Genomic DNA, 24,203 nt, shown 5'->3' with positions numbered 1-24,203 from the left:
TTGAAGTCTTGGTGGTAAGACGAGATAGTCTGCACCACTAAAGCTCTTATTATAAGTTGTCATAATGATAGTTATCCTTACTATTTGTGATAGTAAACTGTAGAAAGGACAAAGCCTGAGCTAGGTTTTTACTTTGTAGCAAGAAATACCACTAACCAAAAAATTCTTTGGACTTGCAAGATGTAGTCTTAGAAACAAGGAAGAAATGTAGATACTGAATCCAGTCAGACCTTATCCTTGTTCATGTGTAGACATGGGCTCTTGGTGTTCTCTGAGCTTCCTTGTTTTCTTGCAGACATTTCATTACCCAAACTAGGTACTTGAGATTTCCCGAAAATAAGACCTCCCCGGACGATAAGCCCCAATCGGGCTTTTGAGCACATGTGCTAAAATAAGCCCTTCCCAAAAATATTGCATCACAGCAGCAGCCATAAGGTGATCATGCTCACCACCTCCTGCACCTCCAACATAATAAGACCTCCCTGAAAATAATGCCAAGTGCTTATTTCGGGGATCAAAAGAAAATAAGACCCTGTCTTATTTTCGGGGAAACACAGTAGTATCATCAGTGTTAGTGATGATGTTACCTAGTTTGGGTAATGAAACTTCTGCAAGGAAACAAGCAAGCTCAGAGAGCACCAAGGACCCCTCATTTCAACCCTGGGCTACAAATATTCTCCTTTATTGGACTTCATGAACTGGAGTTACAAAAGGCTTTGGATGGAGGAATTGATAAAACAGTCTGAGCTGCTGAAATCACAAAAGGATGCAACAACAGATGCGTGAGAGATAAACATACCTTCTTCTTAACGTCAGCTTGTGCTCTTGCCAGGGCTCGCTGCAGCCTCTCTTCCTGCAATTGTCTCTGCTGCCTGATCTTTTCTTCTCTCATCCTGGCCAAATAAAAGAGCAGGTTAAAAGTTACAATTGCAAGTCACATAAGCCCAAAATTGTCTTAGAGAATCCTACTGGTTTGTGTCATATAGAGCATTGGATCCACAAAGAACTTCACATAAGGCTACATTGAAAGCCCCTTCCAGAATAAAGAATTGGCTCCAAAAGGATTAAATGCTATCTGATTCATGGTCTCAGCTGATTCTGGGATTGGTATCCCATATTGACAAAATATCTAGTATGTACTCTGCAAAAAGGAGCTTTTCTGACACTTCATTTTATTACTTCTATCAGAACCTTTATTGTAAGCGCTGGTGCAGTCCAAACTCAAGTGTCCTTATTAAACTTGTATGATTGACAGCAAGCAAACATCCAGATGATACTTGTAAGGCCAGATATTTCTATGCACGTAATGTAGGAACACAGGATTCATCCGTGTCCTACTATTACAGATCATTTGATAGCAGTAACTAGCACTTGGACTTATATACCTCTTCATAGTGCTTTAAATTCCTGTCTGTGGTTTATGGAGTCACTATATTGCCCCCAACCATCTGGGTCCTCATTTTACCGACCTCAGAAGGATGGAAAGCTGAATCAACCTTGAGTGGTTCAGAATCAAACTCCTGAACAGTGAGTTAGCCTGCAGTACTGCATTCTAACCATTGTGCCACCACGGCTCTTTGATGCTCTTACCATTCTTACAAAGCAGTTTTGATGGCAGCAAAAATCATAGCATCAATAAGATTAGAAGATGCACAGAAGCAGGTGGAGGAGGAATGTAATCATCATTCTGTTGAAGGCATCATATGAAGGCATTCGAACTGCTAGGTTGGCAGAAGCTGGGACAAGTAACGGCAGCTCACTCCGTTACGCGGTGCTAGGGATTCGAACCGCCGAACTGCCTACCTTTCTGAAAAAGGCTGAATAGGATTTTTTATCTTACCTCATCCTTCGCTCTTTCTCTTTGGATTTCTCAGCTTGTTCTATCTTTCCTGGAGGCACCCTCTCAAGGCATTCTAGCAAGTCATCTAATTGATGTTCTATAACAGTAAGCATCTGCAAGGTTCCCAGGTTTGCCTCATTCTCTCCAATGCAGCGACGATAGACTTCCAACACCTTTCGATACAAACTCACCAACATTTTGTCCTGCAAATTAAGGACGAATGGTGAACTTTCAGTCCTCAGAAATCTAGATATTGGGACTTTAACATCAGCTTTCAGTAATATTAATAACTCAAAAGTCCTCCCATCTGAACTGTTTTTTAAGAAACCTAGCTGTGACGTGGGCTCTTGATAGCAGGAGAGAATCAAAAAAATTTATAGAAAGAATTTGAACCTCTCCAGATGGGGAGAGCTACAGAAGATAAAGCATTGCAAAGCATTGTATGTACACGCACACGCAAATGCTTATCTGATCTCCATTTTCTTCTTCAACAAGGTTGTGACTTCAACAGCATGCCACCTAAATCTTCACTGTGTCTTTTTTTTAAAAAACTTTTCTTGGGATCTGGGTAAAGAATGTCAGGAAAATAACATGAAATGGAGATTTCCAGTGTCAGTTTACCCTGTATAAGATCACAGCACTGTTTCAGACATCAGAACAGAGAATCCAAGTTATTTTGTGGACTGTGGAGCATGGTTTTATGCTCTTTCCCCTTGGAGGAAAAGTAGCCATCTCCCGTTTGCACCATTCAGTGGCATTGCACGTACCTTCTGATCTTCAAGTTCAAGCTTTATCAATTGACTTGATGTTATACATACCTGAACTTCGGCTTTGTACTCTCCAAAAGAAAAGACACGTGCTTTAAGTTCCAGGTCTGCTGCTGTCTCCTCCTCTTTAACAATGTTGGTTTGCAGAGTGACAGCAAGCATTTTCAGTTGTTCTATTTCACGATCCCTAATTCAGAAAAAAACAAAGTCGTTTTTTGGAAGAGTTTGACATGAGCAATTTTATATCATGCAGTTACTTGGAAAGATGAGCTAATTCAATATCTGCTCAATTCTCACTCGGTTAAACCAGTTTTTGAAACACTTTCTTTGAAGCTGTAAGTGAGCAGCTTTCCACTGGCAAGACCATCTTTTTTCAATTCCCAGGTCCTGAATTTTCCCAGCCGCTCTATACAGGTAGTCCTCGAGTTAGGAATGTAATCGAGCCCCTCCATTCTATTCGTAACCTGAGGATTAGTGGGAGTGAATCTCGTACCTTGAACAGGATCACTCTCTCCTTTCGCCCACACATTTGCTAATCGAATGCGAAGCTCGTTAAGTGCACCTGAGATATTTCAGAGTGGGGAAGGCCATGGGGGGGCCTACTGATAGAACAGTCCACCTGCCTAAGACCACCCAAGGTGTCCCCGACCAATGAAATATTCTTTGCTTTCCCTTCTACTCAACCTGCTGAACCGGGTCACTTACTGTGCGAAGAACTAGCAAGCTGTGTCCTCTCCAGCCTCTCATCCCCATGCACCCCTCTGCAGTTCCGTTTAGGCTTGTGCAGTCCTCACCCGGCATGTTGCAGGCAAAAATGGAGCTCTGGAGGGGCTCTTCCAGAGGTCCATTTTGGCCTGCAATGTGCTGGGTGATGTCTCCAGAGGCACAAACGGAGCATTGGAGGCAGTGGTGGGTTGCAGGCGGTACGCCCTGGTATGGGCGTAATGGAGCCTGCCTGGAGCACAGGTACTGTTCCGGTACTGTGCTCTGGAGGGCCTGCCGCCTGCATGCGCTCCTTGCCTGTCCTTCAAAGCCTTCAGCACTTCCATGCACGCGCATGGCACAGCGCCTGTGCGATGCTCCACCGAGCAGCTGGAGTGTTGCGGAGGCGTTGTTGGAAGGTAAGACGCATGCGCGCACCACACATGTTCATGTGAAGGATGCCGGGATCTGTTGCAACCGTACCGATTGCAATGGGATCCAGAACCCACCACTGGTTGGAGGAGTGAATCTGCATCTCAGCACCTCCCATTTTGCCCAGCAATATGCCAGGCAAGGCCTGCACAGGACTAAACGGAGCGTCAGATGGGCAGTCCCTCTCCTCTGAACCACCATTTTGGCCATCAAGGTGCAGGATGAATGTTGCAGAGCTGGTTGTTCATAAGGGCGACCAACTGCTGCGCTGCTGCAAGATTTGTAGTTTCGGGACTTCTTCGTAAATACTAGGGGGTGCTTATCATGTAACTTCAAACATTTGCTAAGGGAATGCTTATAATCCAGGGATTAGTGTACTATTGGCAAAGTTTTGTGATGTTTTGCCATTCTTCCATTTGCTCCACGTGATTAGTTTTTTGTAGTTTTCTCTTGACACAATGCTGGCTGGCTCCATGGGGGAACTGGGTACAATGGTAGAATAATGGCTGCGGGATACTGCTACTGACATAAAGTGTATAGAAGTTGGCTGGTGTCTTTTTCAGGAGGGAGCACAGTATCTTTGAGGTTACCGAACCAGTTAATACTTGGGAAAAAATTCTGGGTAAACTTAATCTGATCGTCTTCTCTACTATTTATTTATTAGATTTTTATCCCACTTTTATTATTTTATAAGTAGCTTAAGGCAGCAAACATACCTAATGCCCCTTCTCCTATTTTTCCCACAACAACTGCTCCTTATAATGAGTTGGGTTGAGAGAGAGTGACTGGCCCAAAGTCACCCAACTGGCTTTCATGCCTAAGGCGGGACTAGAACTTACAGTCTCTTGTATTTCTAGACCAGCACCTCAACCACCACATCAAACTGGCTCTCTATGCTAAGATGCTCTGTACTAATATTTAAATCATAACAATTACTGCTGACAATGTTTTATTGTGTAAGTTAGGGCATGCACATTTTAACTAAAGCTGCTACTCTTAATATTTGGGGCAATCTGAACTATTTAAAATCTTTTAGTTTATGGAAACATGCAAGACTGTATGTAATGCAATGTAGCAGCTGGCAGAAATAGATGAATGAAGTCTGGTGTGCCTTGACATCTCCTGATCCTCCACTCTCAAAAGTGGAATGGAAGAAATTGTTCGCAAACCTCACCAATGTCTCTTCCATTTTTGTTTCACACACTAGATGCTAATACATCTGGTGCTATAGGAGATATAGGGTAGAACATTTTTAACAGCAGTGCAGAAAAAACAATACTGTGTTGTTTGAGGGTACAAAAATAATGGCTACGTTGTTCATGTTTGGAAAGAAACAGAGAACATCCTTGTGTTGCAAGGGATTAATATGGGCAATCATTTGCAACTGCTTACATTTTATTGCGTGTGGTTTCCAAAGTGTGCCGGAGCTCATCCAAGGTTTCCTCTGTCTCCTGAGAATTCTGAATCAGAGACAAGTTCTGTTCTTCCAGCTCTGTGAAAACCTGCAGCAGCTGGTATGGATCTGTAAAGAATAATTCAGGTACCTGCCAAGGAAAGTATTAACATGAAGGAGTTCCCATATTGTTAATTAAATGTACAGGTTGAGATACAATACAATACAATACAATACAATAGTAGAGTTGGAAGGGACCTTGGAGGTCTTCTAGTCCAACCCCCTGCCTAGGCAGGAAACCCTATACCGTTCCAGATAAATAGCTATCCAACATCTTCTTAAAGACTTCCACTGTTGGAGCATTCACAACTTCTGGAGGCAAGCTGTTCCACTGATTAATTGTTCTAACTGTCAGGAAGTTTCTCCTCAGTTCTAAGTTGCTTCTCTCCTTGATTAGTTTCCACTCATTGCTTCTTGTTCTACCCTCAGGTGCCTTGGAGAATAGTTTGACTCCCTCTTCTTTGTGGCAACCCCTGAGATATTGGAACAAAGATTGCTGTTTATCCTGGATAAGCTTTGCTAATCATTTCTCCGCAGTACTGATAAAAAGATTGAATTATAGCTAATCTTACTGGCAAGAAAATGGCGAAAGAGAGAAAAACAATTATCTCAACCATGAGATGGGCAGCAGATAAATTTAATAAAAAAGTAAACAAAATACCTACTATCTCTATTTAGCTACGTATCTATCTAGTTATCTATTTTTGTCTATCATCTACAATATTTTTCAAACTATAAGATGCACCAAGATTTCGAAGAGGTAAGAAAAAAAAGTTTTTGTCCTCCCTGGCCTCCAGAAGCACACTGCAGGCTTCAGCAGGGCTGGGGGAAGGAAAAAACACTCCTGTTTTTGTGGAAAATGGGCCGTTTTTCACCCATTTTTTGGAAAAATTTGGGGTGGGGCTATGGAGGCCAAAAATGGCTGTATTCGGTGTATAAGACTCACCAACATTTCCACACTTGGGGGGGGGAAGGTGCATCTTATACTCAGCAAAATATGGTATATATTGATGCTGTACTTCATTTCCCCAATTCAATTAATGAAGTATAGGAGTTACATGTTAGACTAGGCCTCTGAAAATCCATTTCACATCCCTATTTAATGACAAGAGTTCCCTGAGCAACTATTTCTTCTTCCAAACTACTTCAGCAGATTATTGAGTAAATAAGGAAGGATTAAATAAGGGAAGATCCCATCCACATCTGATCACCTTGCAGGGTGGGCAACTCATAATATGTATAGAGCCCAACCACATTTTCCAGTGTCAGGATTGTACCATCAAAATTCAAGAGGAAAATTGTAATTTTTAATGGTGTGATTGTCCTCCATTGCTTAGTTTAAACATTTGAGTACCTTTTAAACAACTAAACATTTTCAACACTATGTCACCTTAAGAATTCCAGTTTAAAAATGTACAATTAATTGCAGAGCTCCATCAGTGGTGCACTTATATGCTAAAAACATTGAATTACTAACCTCATCGTCATCTTCATCAGATAATTCTGGAGTAAATTTTTCTTCTGATGGGGCAATCTGTACACTCCTGTAGAGGTTATTCTTGAGTCAGTTGTTTACAGGGATTATAATGCAATATTTATTTTTTAGCTTATCTTGCTGATCCCTCAACATGCATTTTGAACTGGAATTGGAAATGGATTACAAGCCACTATTTTCCACTTTGTGGAAAGTTGAAAGAGATGGCAGGATATCCATAGATGAAAAATATTAAACTGATTCAATAATTTATCCTCTTTCTCTGGAACTTTGGGAATTGTAGTTTTTTCTTAGGAAATTTCCACACTTCTAACAGTTTATTTTAAAGATGCCTTTATGCTTTGTTCACCTGAGGACTACCTAGACACAATGAGACAATTTTCTTGGCCATGTTATGAAAGTAGTCTGCCGTTACTTTCCTTCGACAATTCCCACCCACCCACCCATTTTCCTATCTAGCCAACAACTTGAGCATTCTCTGATGGTCTCCTACCCAAATGTTAACCAGATTTACTCCTCCTTAGTTTTTGCAAGATTTGCTAAGTTCAGCTACATGCTACTACTACCTGTTTCCTTTCAGTTAATGGTCGGACTTCCTTCTCTCCTGAATACTTCCATTGTTCCCCCCAGGAAGGGTGACAACATTTCATGGCAAATTTTCAAAATGGAAATATAGAAGGAAGAGAAGGAAAGCCCCATTAGAAAAGCAGAGAACTGTTTGCACAACAGTCGACACATAATTTTGAAGAGTGGAAGTGGAAAGAGAGCATTGAAGATGCAGTCAGTTAGAAATTGATGTAAACTGACATCATCAAGGAGTGTGGTGGCTCACGAGGTTAGAACGCTGGGCTGGCAGTCGGCATGCCGGCATCCAAATCCCACTGCTCCTGCAGTGAGGATGAGCTCCTGTTCCATGCTCCAGCTCCTGCTAACCCAGCAGTTTGAAAGTGGGCAACTACAAGTAAATTAATGGAACTGCAAGTAAACTTCAGGAACCTGAAAGGAGCTCTCAACTTGGCATCTCCCAGACAATGATAATGTTACCAGCAAATCCTTTCACTCCGTGCTTCCAACGTGGGGAAAAAAACCCTGGCATCATGCTAATTGGCAACATATACAAAGCTTGACTTGCATCCATATGTAGGGCTCCACCCATCCTATATCTTTCCATTAATTCTCATTTGAGAGGCCAAAATAAAGGCATGATTTGAAAGCTGTGCTACTGTGAGGTAGTGTACTAGGATATTTTCCTGTGAGATCCAATATCCAATTTTGGTGGCTTTGATTCTTCTCTGTTTCTCTCCCAGCTCATTTCCCTGACATACTTACGGCTTTTTGCTTTGTTGAGACTTTAGAGTCACCCTAGACGATACTCGGCTTAATTTGAAAGAGTCCTTTCTAGGCAAAGTTTGGCTTGCTGTTCTAGAAGTGGGAGGCTCTGTGCTAGTCATGTCAAAACTAGAATGTTTTGCGATGCTTATTGTTCGACGTCGGCCCTTTTCTTGAAGTTCTTGAACATCCTTCCCTGAACCTGAATACAGAAAAGGCCATTAATTGTGTCATCCCCACTTGATTGTTACTGTTTAGAGAGGGAGGGAGGAGGGAGACTATTATTAGTAAGCCATGACAGAAAGAGGGATGGGTACAATTGTCAGTTCATTTTAATGACAAAAAGTTTGATTCTACATCAGTTTATAAATGCAGCTGAAAGAAAAGAGAACACCTGCCTCTCCATCTACACCTCTGTGAAGATGTCCTCTGAAATACACTATATTGCCAAAAGGATTCGCTCACCTGCCTTCACTCGCATATGAACTTACTGTAAGTGACATCCCACTCCTAATCCATAGGGTTCAATATGACGTCGGTCCACCCTTTGCAGCTATAACAGCTTCAAGTCTTCTGGGAAGGCTGTCCACAAGGTTTAGGAGTGTGTTTATGGGAATTTGTGACCATTCTTCCAGAAGCGCATTTGTGAGGTCACACACTGATGTTGGACGAGTTTACGTGGCCTACCACTTCGTGGCTGAGTTCCTGTCGTTCCCAAACACTTCCACGTTCTTATAATACAGCTGACAGTTGACTGTAGAATATTTAGGAGCGAGGAAATTTCACGACTGGATTTGTTGCACAGGTGGCATCCTATCACAGTTCCACGCTGGAATTCACTAAGCTCCTGAGAGCGACCCCTTCTTTCACAAATGTTTGTAAAAGCAGTCTGCATGCCTAGGTACTTGATTTTATACACTGTGGCCATGGCACCTGATTATCATTATTTGGATGGGCGAGCAAATACTTTTGGCAATATATATTATACACACACACACAAACACACATCTCTGATGGAATGTAGTGAGTTAGATTTCCAGGAGGGAGGGAGCGCAAACCAGAGGAGTAAGAGGCAACTCAGTTCAGATATTATGTGTGAGAGAAAGAGGGTCAAGACAGCCCCTCCCTAATAGTTCAAAGAGTATATTATAGGTACCAATGGTACAGTGCTCAGTATGGTACGATTTTGTGAAACAGTAAAAACTCAGCTTGACATATGTCATTCTTGGCTTTGGGCCTGACAAAATTCCTTAATATGCGTTTTTGTGAATATTTGGGTTGTGAGCTGAGATATGAAAAGTATGGATTTTGTCATGAGTATGTGCTCCAGATATAATAACTTTTTAACATTACTTGTTAAAAACAATGAAGAACTGAATAACTACATACAATAAAAAAAATGGAAAAAGCCATAGTGCTTGAAGAAAAAAAAAACATTGGTAATTAAATGAAGGATTTACAATTATAACATTTGAAATTCATTATTTTTCAATTTATTAAAATGTATAGAACTAGGTTTATTGTATCATTTTAAGAAATAAGAGTTGCTTGACAGGAAATGGGTGGCATATAAATTTAAGAAATAAATAAAATAAATAATTAAAATTTTCTATAAAATGGTAATCATTAGTATTAATATTGATATTACCACTATTTTTCATTCTTCAAAAAATAAATGCATATGATCAAGGGAAGGGCAGCGCCTTTTTTCTGTTAAAGCTGATGAATCTGTACACTGATCTAATACTGAGAAAGAAAAATCATATACTGAAAATCTGTGTTGGTCAGACATTTTCCTCAGTGTTGCTCATTGTTTTTGACAGCAAGCAACTGCAGAATAAACTTATCTTTCCTGACACTGAAGACTGAAAAAGACCAAAGTCTTGAAAGTTATAAGCATCTCATTATTTACCCTTTAAATATAAGCAAATACAAGGAAAATGGAGACTAGAGCAGTAGTGTCACGCGCTGGCCACACCCACACCCAGTTTAGCGAATGGGGGAAAAGTCGCAATACGTCATGTGATGATGCTGTCATGGCACAAGTTTGGCTCCCCTGAATTAGAGCAACGTAAGTAATAATTAATAAAATAAACATGATGAGAAATACCCGTATCTGAAGCATTTCAAATACTTTAATGATAACATTTTGCTCACTTTCTCATCTCTTGAGAGGTTCATGAGTCTTTTACTATTCCCCATATTATACCTATGTCTGACACAATAAGACGTATTTTACCATAACTTGGTATATCCTGTCAAGGTTTAAACTGTCCTAAACAATTATATCAAGCTAAGGCACTTCTGGACTGAACACTTGTGACTAAACAAAGGCAGATAGTAACACTCACAAGTGCCTACATCAAACACATTAAGCAAAGATACTCATTAGCTATTAGATCATAATGAGATATAAAAAATAGGTATATTGATTTTCCCATGTTCTTTGGCAAATTCATCACCTGGAAAAACTGCATAGAAAAATGATAGTATGATGTAAATGACCAGTAGTTTTCTTCTCTTGGTCTGAGGGTCAATTCACAGAATAAATGGATAAGCCAATCATTTTAGAAAACACATATTCATAATATAATTTTACAGGATGGACAAAGGTCACCTCAAAATTGGGTTATTTTGTTTCATCCATATGGATATGTGTGCACGTGAAGCAAAATACCAATTAATTTGAAAAGATAATAGATTTTACCTGTTTAATGTGGAAGTTCTCTATACTATTAGTTTTTATTTTCTGTAATTATATCATGTGGCTTTGCTTCTGGCTTTTTTCTTCTGAAGATGAATGAGGTTCAGTAACGGCTTTTGAAGATTTATTGCTATTTCTATGCAGATCTGAGAATCACACAGTTTTGGGATTATGGAAGTGCTTACCTTTTGACAGTCCTGATTTTTCCTCTTTACTCTCAGAATTGAGTTTATTTGCCTTTTCTTTCATCCGCCGTCTTTCATGATCTTCCCACCATTCTTTGGGAGATAGTTGGTAGAGGAAATCCTTGAACACCACATATTCCTGCAAAGTGTCCTCAAATCGGGCTATCTCACTGAAGAAAAGAAACAGTCATTGCATCAAGAGCAAATGGAGATTACTCTGCGGTACTTCCAAAGGACACTTGTGGAAAATTGGGATAGGCATTGAATATAAAGCTCTTCTCCCCACGTACATATTCCCAGGGAAAATAAATCATTAGGCACAATTTAGACCTAAAGAATGTTGGGTAAGACACCAGAAGACAGTAAGCATTCTGGGAAGTAAAACTGCAAGACATCTAAAATATATGAATGAATGGATGGATGGATGGTTGGTTGAATAACCCTAAAATAGCCCTTAATTTTACTCTGAATGCTTTTGGTAGAAGAGAAACAATACTTTTATATTGCCTGTAAGTTAGGTTATCTTCATAAAAATCATATGGCACACTGATGTGTGGTCGTCTTTGTGGGTTGGTCATGAGAAGAATCTGGTCAGTCAAGAGTCCCATCTCCTTCCTGATGCCATTAACTTTATGGCCCCATACTCCTACCATAATGCTGATCCCTCTGACGTGACTCCATTGACTCTCTTTTCTTCTGCCTTCAAAGAAGGGATTCAGACAAGGCTAAATGAAATTTGTCCCAGCAGGTGGCAGCATCTAGCTGACCTTGCCAAGGCATCAAGGTGAGACTTGGCAAGTGTTTCGATGGCTATATAAAGTGTGTTTCTTAGATGGCTATCATTAAATCCCAGAGCGATAGTAAAAAAAAAGAATCCACTCTGGAAGACATAATGGAAAACTAGTTTCAGATTCTTGCCAAGAAGACAAAATTCTTGTATCTATGCAATCATCCAAGGTCAAACTTAATTCAAGGAAGTCTGAATCTTTAAATTAAATTTAAATTGATTTTGATCAATATAATTGATTATTTCCAGGCAGTAACTCTTGGCGCAAAAACACCATTAGTTTTTCAGGGGAGTGCTGTATTTTAAAATAATTCCTGAAACAGGTCTAATTTATTTTTTTCTAATATTGAATTAGAAGAACAATTTTCATTTTTAATTTGAATTCATTCCAAAGTATTTATTTGCATCTTCTCTAATGTTTCATACTAGGCAGGGTCAATGGAAATAACAACACTGATTGTTATATTTGGGGACATTATCTTTTTTTTTTTTTTTTTTTTTTAGCAATCTATGGATTTAAAATTCATTGGAGAGAGAAACAAATGGAAACCTATAAAATCTTGTTACCCATAATTCAGGCATATAATTAATGTTTATCAAGCATAAACATTTGGCATGCCATAAAGATCTATAGAACTCATGTACTTTTAACTGCATTTGGGACATCCAGGAAAGGGAAACGGGGAGGAAGGAAAATATACCCTGGATTATATCTTCTGTAACTGCTACCTTTGGATGTTCATCATTTGCGCTGTCAATTCCCGGATCTCAATTATTTTCTCCAGTTTTGCTTTGGTTTCTTTTTCAGCACTAGGAAAGAAGAAATAAAGACAGAAATTACCTGCAGAGCATGACTAGAGATAAGTGATATCAGAATTAAGGGAGATCTCATAGTTTAGGCCACCATGAAAAGTCAGAGGCAATGGTTACCCTGTTTCCCCAAAATGAGACCTCCCCAGATAATAAACCCAATTGGGCTTATGAGCGCATGCGCTAAAATAACCCCTCCCCGAAAATATTGCCACATAGCAGCAGCCATGAGGTGACCATGCTTGCTGCCTCCTGCACCTCAAAAATAATAAGACCTCCCCCAAAATAAGGCCAAGTGCTTATTTGGGGGGGGGGCAAAAGAAAATAAGACCCTGTCTTATTTTTGGGGAAACACAGTAGGGAAATATAAATTTCTTCCTGGTGTTGTTCCATTTCTCTCCTTCCGGCAGTCATTTCCTTCTCGTCTCTACTCATATATTGGTTGAGAATTTGGCTGAAGGAAATGTAGAATGTAATGATTCTCAGCCAAGTTGGTTTGACATATTAGATGACACAAGAGTGGGCTGACCCTCTTTTTCATGGTCAGCTGTGGAGGGATCATATAACAATAGCACTTAAACTCATATAGAGCCCCACAGTACTTTACTGCAACTTTCATCTACCTCTGAATTTCTTTTGGACCATTTAATTGACTTCTATGTGGTAAACACTCTCTTTAAGGTGTGGGGTGGACGGCCTACATGTAAGTTAGAGAACAGAGAAGGCAGCTCTCCTAAACTGTCAACATAGATTCAGTTCTAGAACGTCAATATGAGCTTTTTAAAAAAAATAGTAGAAAAAGTTCTGCTAGTCTGGGTGGGAAGTGGACGGCTAACTAGCTTCAGGGAACTTAACTGCTTGCTGTTACATTAACTAGCAGTTTTGTAACTCTTTAAAAATAGCAGTAAGTGGGTTTTCTTCTGTTTGTTAAACAAGAAGAAAGAATAGCATAGAAATAAATTAACTTGTGAATCATTTGGCATCTGAATCCCAGTAGAAAAGATTTGACAAATAAATCAAGTCTCTATTATGAATTCCATGAAGAATTTCATTAACTCTGAATGGGTTTCTTAAAGCGGCAGTGGTTTTTTTCTCCCCGGGGCTAGGCGGAAATTTGAGTAGCCTTCGAGTTCTTTAAGGGGTAGCTGAGAGTTGTTGCACTTGATGAGATCTGAAGCACAAGGCTCTGCAGGAGAGTCAAGGTGAATAACTCTGAGCCATGATGCAAAACCCCTGACATGCCTACCTGTGTAAGACATTGGGATGCAATAATACAAGGGTGGTGTTTGTCTGATGAGATCACCGTGCTTCCCTTTTTGACACAATCTTGGTTTGCTACAGGGATATATGGTGTCATGCATTTCTGAATCATTCTCACAGCATGTGGAACTTTAACAGGTTCATCTCCAATGAAAGCATTAAAATCAGAATGCTCAGAGATATGATTTTATTGTCCACAGTAAGCTCAAGTTGCACAGACCTCTCTCCCTCCCTCTTCCTCTCTTGATATATAAGCTACTGTGTTTTGTTGAAACTAGAAATTCAAGATGTCATTTCTGAAACAATTTGTTCCTCAGTCTTAAGATAGAAGGTGAGCATCACTTAAGCCACACCTTTAGTACACCAAGCTTCTCTGATCACTCCTTTCAGACCCGTTATGAAAATGATGTGTCAGATATGTCAACCTTTGTCTGCCTGTGTGGGCCTGATTATATTTTCTTCAAGATTTGAATCCTCCAAAAAGTATAGGGGAAGAAAACCCCAAAGCCAACATTGCAATTCCTCCCCCTCTGATATCATGCCCTATCATGCCCCCTGTAGCCCTGGGAGATTTCCCTCCAAAAATCAAGTGCCGTTTATTCAACATGATTGCAAAAATGCTTGTAGGCAGCTCCTGCAACACTTAGTGGCAGACTTTGTGTCTCCTACTGAAAACTGTAGAACTTCCCCAGGACTTGAGATGCCTACGAAAGCTACAGCATAGATCCTGTGGTTCAGTGTTACATTTTCAAAGCTTGGACAGAGTTTCTGTCATTCTCTTTCAGGAACTCATCAAACATGGCAGCGTCCTTTTCCAAGTCTTCCTCAGCTTTTTCTAGCTTTGCTTCTTCTTCCACTGCCAGATTTTCCAGTTTCTGAATTTCATCTTTTTTCACAGTTACAGCGTACTGAAAGGGAAGCCAAAAGTGATTGAGAAAGGGAGGCCCAATAATGTCTCTTTTCAGTTAATGGACAATTTCATCACCTCCATACTTTAGAAACTGGCTGTTCCATTAAAGGAGTTCTGCTTCTATGTGAAACTGCTCTTTGTCTCTTCTATCCATCTTTGCTATTACCTCCAAACTGTCCAATGAGTTCTATCTTTCTCTTTTTAACAGATACACCGTTGAAGACGTATAACAGATAATGGCCACTGACAGGAGAGATAGGTGGTGCGGAATTCCATAAATAGACTTGGTAAGATATACCCTGTTTCCCTGAAAATAAGCCCTCCCTGGATAATAAGCCCAATTGGGCTTTTGAGCGCATGCGCTAAAATAAACCCTCCCCCGAAAATAAGCCCTCCCTGAAAATATTGCAGCAAAGCAGCAGCCATGAGGTGACCACACTCGCTGTCTCCTGCACTTCAAAAATAATCAGACCTCCCCAAAAATAAGGCCAAGCACTTATTTCAGGGGTGAAAAGAAAATAAGACTCTGTTTTATTTTCGGGGAAACATGGTAGTATCATCTGTATCTGTGTTTATCTATTCTATATATCAGGGGTGTCCAAACTTGGCAACTTTAAGACTTGTGGACTTCAACTCCCAGAATTCCCCAGCCAGCTCTGCTCCCAATTCTGGGAGTTGAAGTCCACAAGTCTTAAAGTTGCCAAGTTTGGACACCCCTGATATATATAGATATGGAGTCCATGCACGCAAACATGCCTATTCCTAGACATGGGAAAATATGCTGTGGCTATAAATGGGATACAACCATATATTTCCCCACCAGAACTTACTCTATGTAAGAAGAGAAGTCCATGGCATAAGCCAGCAAGCATCTTCAACCAGGCAATTTATTGAAATGATTCCTCGTGTTAAAAGTTACCATCGAGTTGCAATGAAGCAACTTCATTTAATGCTGCATTTGTAACCCTTCCCTTTTCAAAGCATTCAGAATCAGACTGGTGCTCTTTCCTCCAATGTTATCCTCGCGACAATTGGGTTGGAAAGAGTAAGTCTCCCCCAAGGCCCTCCAGTGAATTTGACAGCCAAAACAAGAAAAGAAAAAAGACTTGATCCCAGCTGTCCCCAATACAGATCCCAAGCTCCTCTTCGCTACTTCAAACTGACGTACAGGCAACACCACTAGAACAAAATGAAATACCTGCAGCAAGAACATCTGCCGTTTCTGATTGATGTAATCATCCATGGTCTCTCTCTCTACAACCTGGTCTGGGAGGGGAAAGAAAGAAAAGAAAGAAGGAAGGAAGGAGGGAAGGAAAAAAAAGGGGAGAGGGCAGCCGTGCAAGCCACAACATCTAAATGCAGAATGCCACAGTGAAGTGGGAAGACAATACTTTTAGCAGAGCTTCCAAAACCTCTTTCCGTTGACTGAGTTGGTTGAGAGACACTTGCAACCAACAATTTTATCACCCCCATGGTTTAGAAACTGGCTGGTTCCATTACCAAAAATGTTCTGCTTCTATGTGGAACTGCTCTTCGTCTCTTCTATTCATCTTTGCTCTGTTTATTTCATTTAATCTTATTTTCTGAGCACTTGTAAATAACAGTTGGATCTTTCTATCGGGGGCGGTTTAGATGTGCCGCTGACATTACAGCAGCAGATATCATTTCTGGAGACAGCAGCTTTTGGCAGAATTTGATGCTCATAAAAAACTCTTTCATATGCTATGACCTTATGGCAGTGATGGCTAACCTTTTTGACATCACTTGCTGAAAGCCTGTGCGTGAGCAACTACACATCCACATGTGCCTGCACCCATAATAGAATGTGCATGCAACACCCTTTGTGCGCCCCACCCCTGTGCATGCGCACGCAACCCACCCAACCCCTGCACATGCATGGACGCTCTGCCCGTGCCCCATTTTGGTTCTAGCAGGCCTCCCTGCAGCCCCCTGGGATGAAAAATGGGCCACGGGGGGGGGGGAAGGATGCTGCACCCCACACACTCCCTTTCGCCCCCAAGCATGCATGTGCAAATCCCACATGCTCCCTGTCTCCCGTGCATGTGCGGCAGAGACCTGAAAATCAGCTGGCCGGTGGGAGGTGCGCATGAGCGGTGGAGCTAAGCTGGGGCAACGGCTGGCATGCCAACAGAGGAGGTTTTGTGTACCACCTGGGGCATACATGCCATAGGTTCACCATCACTGCCCTATGGCATATGATAAGAGCCCATCAGAAACTTCGAAACTCTGGTGAACCTCATTTATATTACAGAGTGTTTTAGAAACATCATGAAGATACTTCAGAAATTTTTATTCATCTTATGCTCCAACTTATGGTCAAGATGTAAAGCAAAGCCTGCTGCTTTGGCTATTTCCCTATTCAAAATAATCCTCCCAACTGTTTTTCTCTTAAAAGTTTGGAACAGATGACGCCAATTGGGTTTTACTTTGGAGTGATAATGCTAACCAGAGGCAGGAAGAGACCCGCCAACCTAAAGCAAGTTTGCACCCTCACCTAGATCAGTTTTTGGGGAAACTATGTCTAAAATTATTTCATTCTGAATGTGAAAAAAATGAGAATCTGAAGCTGGAAGCTTATACAGTATATATTCTGATACCAAGTAATAATCCCACTACATTGCGGCCTAGGATCACTCTGAATGCTTTCCTCAGCTACCTTTAGTAATTGCTATCTTCCAGGAGATGCTTTCTCGGAGAGCTTTGAGTCGTTCGGCTTCTGCTACTAACTCCTTGTACTCAGCTTCTTCTTCCATTTGGATCGCTCTCTTGAATCCTGACTGTTTGGAACTCTGCAGAGTGGAGCAAGTCATCTTCTCATGGACTTTCAAAGTCTTCCGGCGCTCTCGCTCCTAAAGGAAGGAGTAGTTGATTAAATGCCCCCTTGGTTATCGGAGGCTTCACAAGATGGCTGCCCCAGCAAAATTATATCACCAGCATAAAGGACCGTATAAGAAAATGCAGTTGCTTAGGAGGTCAAAATGGAATTGTATTTTGTAACATTGGAGCTAATTATTCACTCTGTGAGATCAGTTATAATTCATCCTTCAGTCTCAAAAGACTATGGTACCGTGCTCTGGAAAGATGTCCTAAAGCAGCATCTGGTGTGGCTAAAAAGGCCAATTCGGGAGTGGCAATCCCTTCCACACTGAGCACAGATACATTGTGTCCCCTGCCCAGCCCCCAGATTTCGCTGGTTCTGGGACTGCCTCTTTGCCTCAGTGTGCCAAACAAATGTCTCTTCAAATTGGAGAAGGCCATGCTGCGTCTTTAGCCTCCAAGCTGAACGATCTGAGGTCAAGGTTTCCCAGCTGTTAATGTCCATTCCCAAGGCCTTTAGATCCCTCTTGCAGATATCCTTATTTGCAGCTGTGGTCTCCCTCTGGGGCACTTTCCCTGCACTAATTCTCCATACAGGAGATCTTTCGGAATCCGACCATCAGCCATTCTCACAACATGCCCAAGCTATCACAGGCATTGCTGTTTCAATAGTGTATACATGCTAGAGATTCCCGCACGTTCTAATTATTCACTCTGTGAGATCAGTTATAATACTGTATGCAAAATATATAGAATACAGAATAACAGAGTTGGAAGGGACCTTGGAAGGCTTCTGGTCTAGCCTCCCCTATTCAAGCAGGAGACCCAATAACTATACCACATACCTGGGACCCTATAAAAATGGGGCATAGCCTCCTCCTCTCAGAACTTACTATGAAATTAGTTTTGATGCTGCTATTCCACATTTGTTTAATCTAGTGCCTGACTACACAAAAAACACAAAAGTTAGGCTTCCTTAACCAGCTGCCCTCCAGTTGGATTGAGTTCCAGTTACTATAATCTCCAGCTAGTGTAGCCAATCGTTTTCAGTGGATGGTGCTGGATTCCAATCTTACAAGAAAGAAGATTCTCTCTATCCATGTTGTCTGAACACTCAATCCTCTCTTATCATCTGTAGCCTTTCTAAAAAAAAAATCAGCTTCCCACTTCATCTTAGATTGTACTTTTGACTCTTTTACAGAACCATCAGTGTATCTTATTATTTAATACACAGAGTTTTTCTAAAAGTCTCAGAGATTCTCCTTAACTCATGCAAAATAATACTGCACAAATAATAACATTACTTCTGCTATGAAATCTCTTAATTCAATGAGACAGTACACCAGCTCAGTGGGAAGAGGGCACATCACACTGTCAGCATTCTGATTGGCCATGGCTGGGAAAAAAATTCTTTTGGAAACGTCCTGTACTTTCTACATACCATCCTGGCTTTTTCTTTCTGTTTATCTCGCAGCAAAAAAATATCAATATCTGCAGGTATTTTGAATGGGTTTTGTTCCAACAGCAAGTCTGTGTTTCGAGGAGGAACTGCAAAAGAAACAAACAAACAAAAAAGAATATTAAGAAAGCAATAGCCGAGCAGCATTATGTCATCCAAATATAACGAGGAAATTAATAAGAATAACCAAAATGTTTCCAATTGGGCAAAGAAGAATGAAAGAAGGCTGGTGAACTTCATCACAAGTGAATTATCATTTGAGGATAATATAATTGACTGGCTAGCTTGCCATAGCCAACTCCCTGCAGGAAAACTCATTACAGGACAATTCAACAAATGAAAAAAGTTAAATTCATTTTGACAGAACCGTGGCCAATCATAATAAAATAAAGGCAACCCAGAAATACAAGAGTTACAGTCATTCCAAGGAAATGTGGTCACCGATTATAAAAGTAACTCATTGAAATGATAAAGTGTTCAACTGTCCCGCAGCGAGTTGGCCATGGCAAGTTGGCTATGGTGAGTTATCCCATTTCATGTTAAAAAAACTTTTTGGAAACCTTGCAACATATCATACTAGAAAAGAGATTTGGACACAGTAGGGCAGTAGTGCATTTTAATGGAATCTCAAGCATTTAAGTCACAATGATTTCCAAATTAGGAATAGCTCTATACTTAGCCTCATTTAAAATCAAGACAATTTGTTATTTGCCACAGGATAAACATTGGTTTTGAAAACAACTTTCTTTTTATCTCCTCTTCTTTCCTTTATTCTCCAGTGTAACTTCAAGATGCTCTGGTGACCGAGGTGGTATTCAGCAGGTTCTGACCCAGTTCTGGAGAAACGGTAGCGGAAATTTTGAGTAGTTCAGAGAACTGGTAAATTCCAATCGGTAAATGGCCACACCCCCATCTATTCTCTGCCTCCCGAGTCCCAGCTGATCGGGAGGGAATGGGGATTTTGCAGTATCCTTCCCCTTCCATGCCCTTGAAGCCACGCCCATCAAGCCATGCCATGCCCACCAAGCCACGCCCACAGAGCTGGTAGTAACATTTTTTCAATCCCACCACTGTCTGGCAGAAATTTCAAAGGTATAGGGAGGATTGCAGAGGGAAGATTTTTATGTTCATGAAAACATATAATTGGATTTCAGACCCAAGAGAACATCAAAGTACATTGGCTCTACATGATTTGGAAGATTCTCTGATCCTGAAAGATCCTATAGTCAAGCAAGTTTAGGAACAATAATGTAAGAATGGTAACTGATCTGCTCAAAGTTGCTAAAACGGCAGTGGCTTCCTCTGTTGTGCCACAATTCCAAAACCCAATCCATTGTGTTAAAATTGCTCAATGATCCACTGATGATAGCTTGCATAATGGAATTTGGGAACTAACAGTAAACAATTAAAAAGAGAGACTTACATGACTTGGTGCCTGGTCTAGAGCTGGACTTAGAAGAGGGTATTGTAAACACATCTCCGGTTTGCTGAGATACCAGCCGTGTCTCTGATCCAATAAACAACGAACTTCACTTAGTTATTCAGAAATAAGTTATACTATAGTGAAAGTTCCTAAGACTTAAGTGTCAGCATCATAGGACTTACCATACTTCATTGTTTAACATTTGAAGACCAATTTGTATGGGGCACTTTGTATATATCATTAGAAACAGAGTCAAGCGTGGTGCGGTGGAGTTCTCACCTCACAATCAGGAGGCTGTGAGTTCAATCCTAGGTAGAGGCAGATATTTCTCTCTCTGGGCACACTGAGAATATATCTGCTGTACAAAACTCTGCATTGGCGACAGGAAGGGCATTCTCCCCCGCCCCCTCTCTCACACACCCAGAGTTATACAAACATAAATTCCCAGTAAACAACCTGGTGCCTCTGAGTATCACCATACCAACAGATTTTTCTTTATTGACCTGCAAGAAGTATTAACTTCAACCTAGGATAATTTTATGCTCCAGGTATTAAACTCCAAAGAAACCAAGCATCAATGAAGTTGGCTCTTTCAAAAGGAACAATCTACAATAAAGATAGGTCTGTATTTTGCTTCAGAAGCTGCCCTTACCCTAACATGAATTTTAAAACTTTAAAAAGAAGGAAGCATTACATTCTAGGAAATAAAACAAAAGAGCCTTACTGTAAATTTCTTCAGAGTCCACTGAGCCTGAAGATGCATTTGAAGGGGCAAATGAGATTCCAGACATCTTGAGGATGTTCTAACAAGAAGGCTGACCTGGGGAACAGATGTCCTGAGATGCAACACTGAATCTTGGCCTACGAAGAGATATGTATAAGGAATCCTTTGTTAAATGTTATTTTATTCATTGATCAGCTAAACCTTAACAACATAGAAACTCATTTACAACTGCTAAAATTTGAGCCAGAAATTGAAACTATAATGAAAAAGATTTTGAAGAACCCTCCTAATAACTAAAATTGAGACTTTGGCCAACAGTTGCAAATGATGGTGGGTTTTGATTCACTGGACATTCATTTTGTTCTTCAGAGACAGGTTCAGTTGAATGATTTGTAACTCCTCTTTAACATTAACATTCTACAATTTCATGACATGTAGAAGAAAGGAATTTTGTGCAGGTTCAGTTTTTTCCACCATAGGAAAACCTGAATTGCCCCTGATCTTTGTATCACTATTGCCATATCCTATTAAATCCAAATATTTTTTTTTCACAGAAAGGATGACATGTTCTCCCCCCCCCCATTTTTAAGCAAAAAAAAAAAGGGGGGGGGGAACGTGTGCATAAAATAGGCACGGGGTCGAATAAAATGGTGCTAATCTGAACAAAAGATCTGTAGAAATCATCACCACCATAATTTTAAACGACTTGCTTTAAAGGGGTCTGGAAATCTGCAACTGGAAATTATTTCCCAATTGTTAACGCTAATTCAGCTATGATGTGTAAAATAGAGGGAAGGATCACTACAAGCTTAATGGCTACCTATTCTATGAGATGTTTTCTCAGTGGTTCAGGTTGAAGCAGTTATTTTCAAGAAAACGATCTCACTTCATACACACTCATTTCAGTAGCTCCTAACAAATTAACTTGATATACTGTAAAGTACATCAATAGATGACTGGGTGTGATGACTTAGTGCTTAAAGACGCTGAGTTTGTCAGCTGAAAAGCTGACAGCCCAGGTTCGAGACCTTAGTCCGGGTTTGAGACCTCTACCGCACAATGGGTAGAATTTCCGTTCCTGCCCCAGCTTCTGCCCACCTAGCATTTGAAAGCATGCAAACGTGAGTAGATAAATAGGTACCACTTCAGTGGGAAGGTAACAGCATTCTCTGCACCTTTAGCATATAGCCATGTTGGTCATATGACCATGGAAAATGTCTTTGGATAATACTGGATCCCTCAGTTAAGAAACAGAGATGAGCACCATAGCCTAAAGACAGACAGGGAAAGCGTTACCTTTTTCCTGTAGAGACAGTAGTCCTTGATCAACCTTACCTCAGCCTAGACGTTAAGCAGGGTTGTGCTTGTCTGATACTTGGAGAAGAAACCACCAGGAAAATCTAAGGTTGTAGGCTAGACTGGGAAGTTGAGAAAAAAGATCCTGCAAGAAAAAAACGGCAAACAATTCCATGCTGATGCGTAGAAAACTGCATGGCTGTGTCCATGAAGTTACCTTGATTCGAAGGCTTGACTTTGGCACAAGTATTTAGAAAGCTCCTCTCTGCTTGGTGAAATGGTTTTTGAAGCCCTAAAAGCCTCGGTATTGTATTCACTCGTCTCATCTCACAGAATTATCTAAACTGCTGGCAAGTCCTTGTCTTACACGCATTCATTGAGCAGCCGTTCAAAGTTACAACTGCATTGAAAAATGGGACTTATGACCGGTCCTTCCGCTAATCATTATTGCAGCATTCCCGTGGTCACGTGATCAAAATTTGGGAACACTTGGCAACAAGCGTGTATTTATACTTGAACCCTGGTGACTTAGGGTCGACTCAGCCTTCCCTCTTTCCGAGGTAAAATGAGGACCCAGATTGTTGGGGGGGGGGGAAATATGCAAATCAATTATACCATAAACCACCAGAGACTGTAGTGAAATGCTATGGAGTGGTATATAAGCCTAAATGCTATTGCTATTGCTACTCTGGTTGCAGTGCGCTGGGATTGTGTCACCACCATTTCCAACCTTCTCAAGGGGCTTCCGACAAATGAAGTTAATGGGGCACGCCAGATTTGCTCAACAGCCACCTGATTCTGCTTCACAACCGCAACGATTCAGTTTAGAATCATGGCAAAAATAATAACCATCATCGTCATAAAACCAGACACGATTCATTGAACAACTGCCTTCCTTAGCAATGGGAATTCTAGCCTCCTGTTGCGGCCCGTATGTCAAGAACGACATTTTACCAAGAGAATGAAAAGGTTCAAAGCATCTCCTCAACGTGATGGGTAAGGAAGCAAATTGACAGCTGCCTTTGAAGGGGAATGGGGAGGAAACCACCCTAATAATTCCAATGTCAATTCCATTTGAAGCTGAAGCCTTAAAAAAAACATTTTTTTAAAACTTGAAGTCTGCCGTTATTGCAAGAGCTGGGGCAGGATTACTGTTTAACAGCCTGTTTAATATTATCCTGCTGATGTTCGGGAACAACCTCAGGCTATCATCCTCTTTCACTCTCTCCCAGAAAAGGTTACACACAGAAAATCAAAGTACAAAAAAGGGTGCTTGAACATTGCATTTGAAAGCACAACTATATAAATCAACTGGGGAGAAAGGGTGGGGGGGGGAGGGAAAGGAGAATGTAGTAAAAAAAAAAGTTTTTAAACCTCCTGATAGAAATAGAAGATGAATTACCACAGATGGTAAATACGTTTGCTGGGTAAGCTCACTCCAGAGACATAAGATGCTTAATTTCAATATTGAGATTCTCTCCCCCCCCCCCCTCGTAGATTTTTTTCCTGCTTTTCGACGACCCTTTTCATCCACGCTGGAAGTTCAAAAAAAGCAAATCGCGCTCAGCCTGAATTCTCTCCCGATAGGAAATTAAAAGAAAAAAAGTTATGCCTCTCTATAGAAGAAAAGCACAATTCAGTGACTGAAGTTATTTTCCGATCCCACTTTGCTCTTTTAATTGCTTCTGCGCGGCAAACATCAGTGCCGGAGGTTTTGCGAGTCCGTTTGGCCAATTTAACTCAAGAGCCGCAGCGCTTTCGGACAAGAGGCAGGTTCCAGCGTCCTCGA

The 24,203-nt window shown here is 40.8% G+C and overlaps 1 protein-coding gene across 2 annotated transcripts in view; it reads right to left on the bottom strand.

The window, feature by feature from the left end:
* CFAP100 (cilia and flagella associated protein 100) overlaps positions 1-24,203 on the bottom strand; it is a 25,623-nt gene extending 1,420 nt beyond the window's left edge. The window contains exons 1-16 of one of the 2 annotated variants that reach the window (XM_081939712.1): positions 23,817-24,203; positions 22,415-22,559; positions 21,119-21,255; positions 20,395-20,478; positions 18,954-19,060; positions 17,352-17,544; positions 15,873-15,940; positions 14,509-14,672; positions 12,424-12,504; positions 10,908-11,077; positions 8,019-8,220; positions 6,672-6,738; positions 5,134-5,285; positions 2,659-2,794; positions 1,841-2,043; positions 800-893 (exon numbers count right to left, since the gene is read on the bottom strand). In XM_081939712.1, the coding sequence (XP_081795838.1) occupies positions 800-893; positions 1,841-2,043; positions 2,659-2,794; positions 5,134-5,285; positions 6,672-6,738; positions 8,019-8,220; positions 10,908-11,077; positions 12,424-12,504; positions 14,509-14,672; positions 15,873-15,940; positions 17,352-17,544; positions 18,954-19,060; positions 20,395-20,478; positions 21,119-21,185 (1,788 nt within the window). In that variant the 5' untranslated portion in view covers positions 21,186-21,255; positions 22,415-22,559; positions 23,817-24,203. The remainder of the gene's footprint in view (positions 1-799; positions 894-1,840; positions 2,044-2,658; positions 2,795-5,133; positions 5,286-6,671; positions 6,739-8,018; positions 8,221-10,907; positions 11,078-12,423; positions 12,505-14,508; positions 14,673-15,872; positions 15,941-17,351; positions 17,545-18,953; positions 19,061-20,394; positions 20,479-21,118; positions 21,256-22,414; positions 22,560-23,816) is intronic. The other variant, XM_081939711.1, reaches the window with a different exon arrangement.

This window comes from Natrix helvetica (assembly GCF_964273705.1).
Source record: "Natrix helvetica genome assembly, chromosome: 1".
NCBI lineage: Eukaryota > Metazoa > Chordata > Lepidosauria > Squamata > Natricidae > Natrix > Natrix helvetica.
This window is presented reverse-complemented; position numbering and strand designations above follow the sequence as displayed.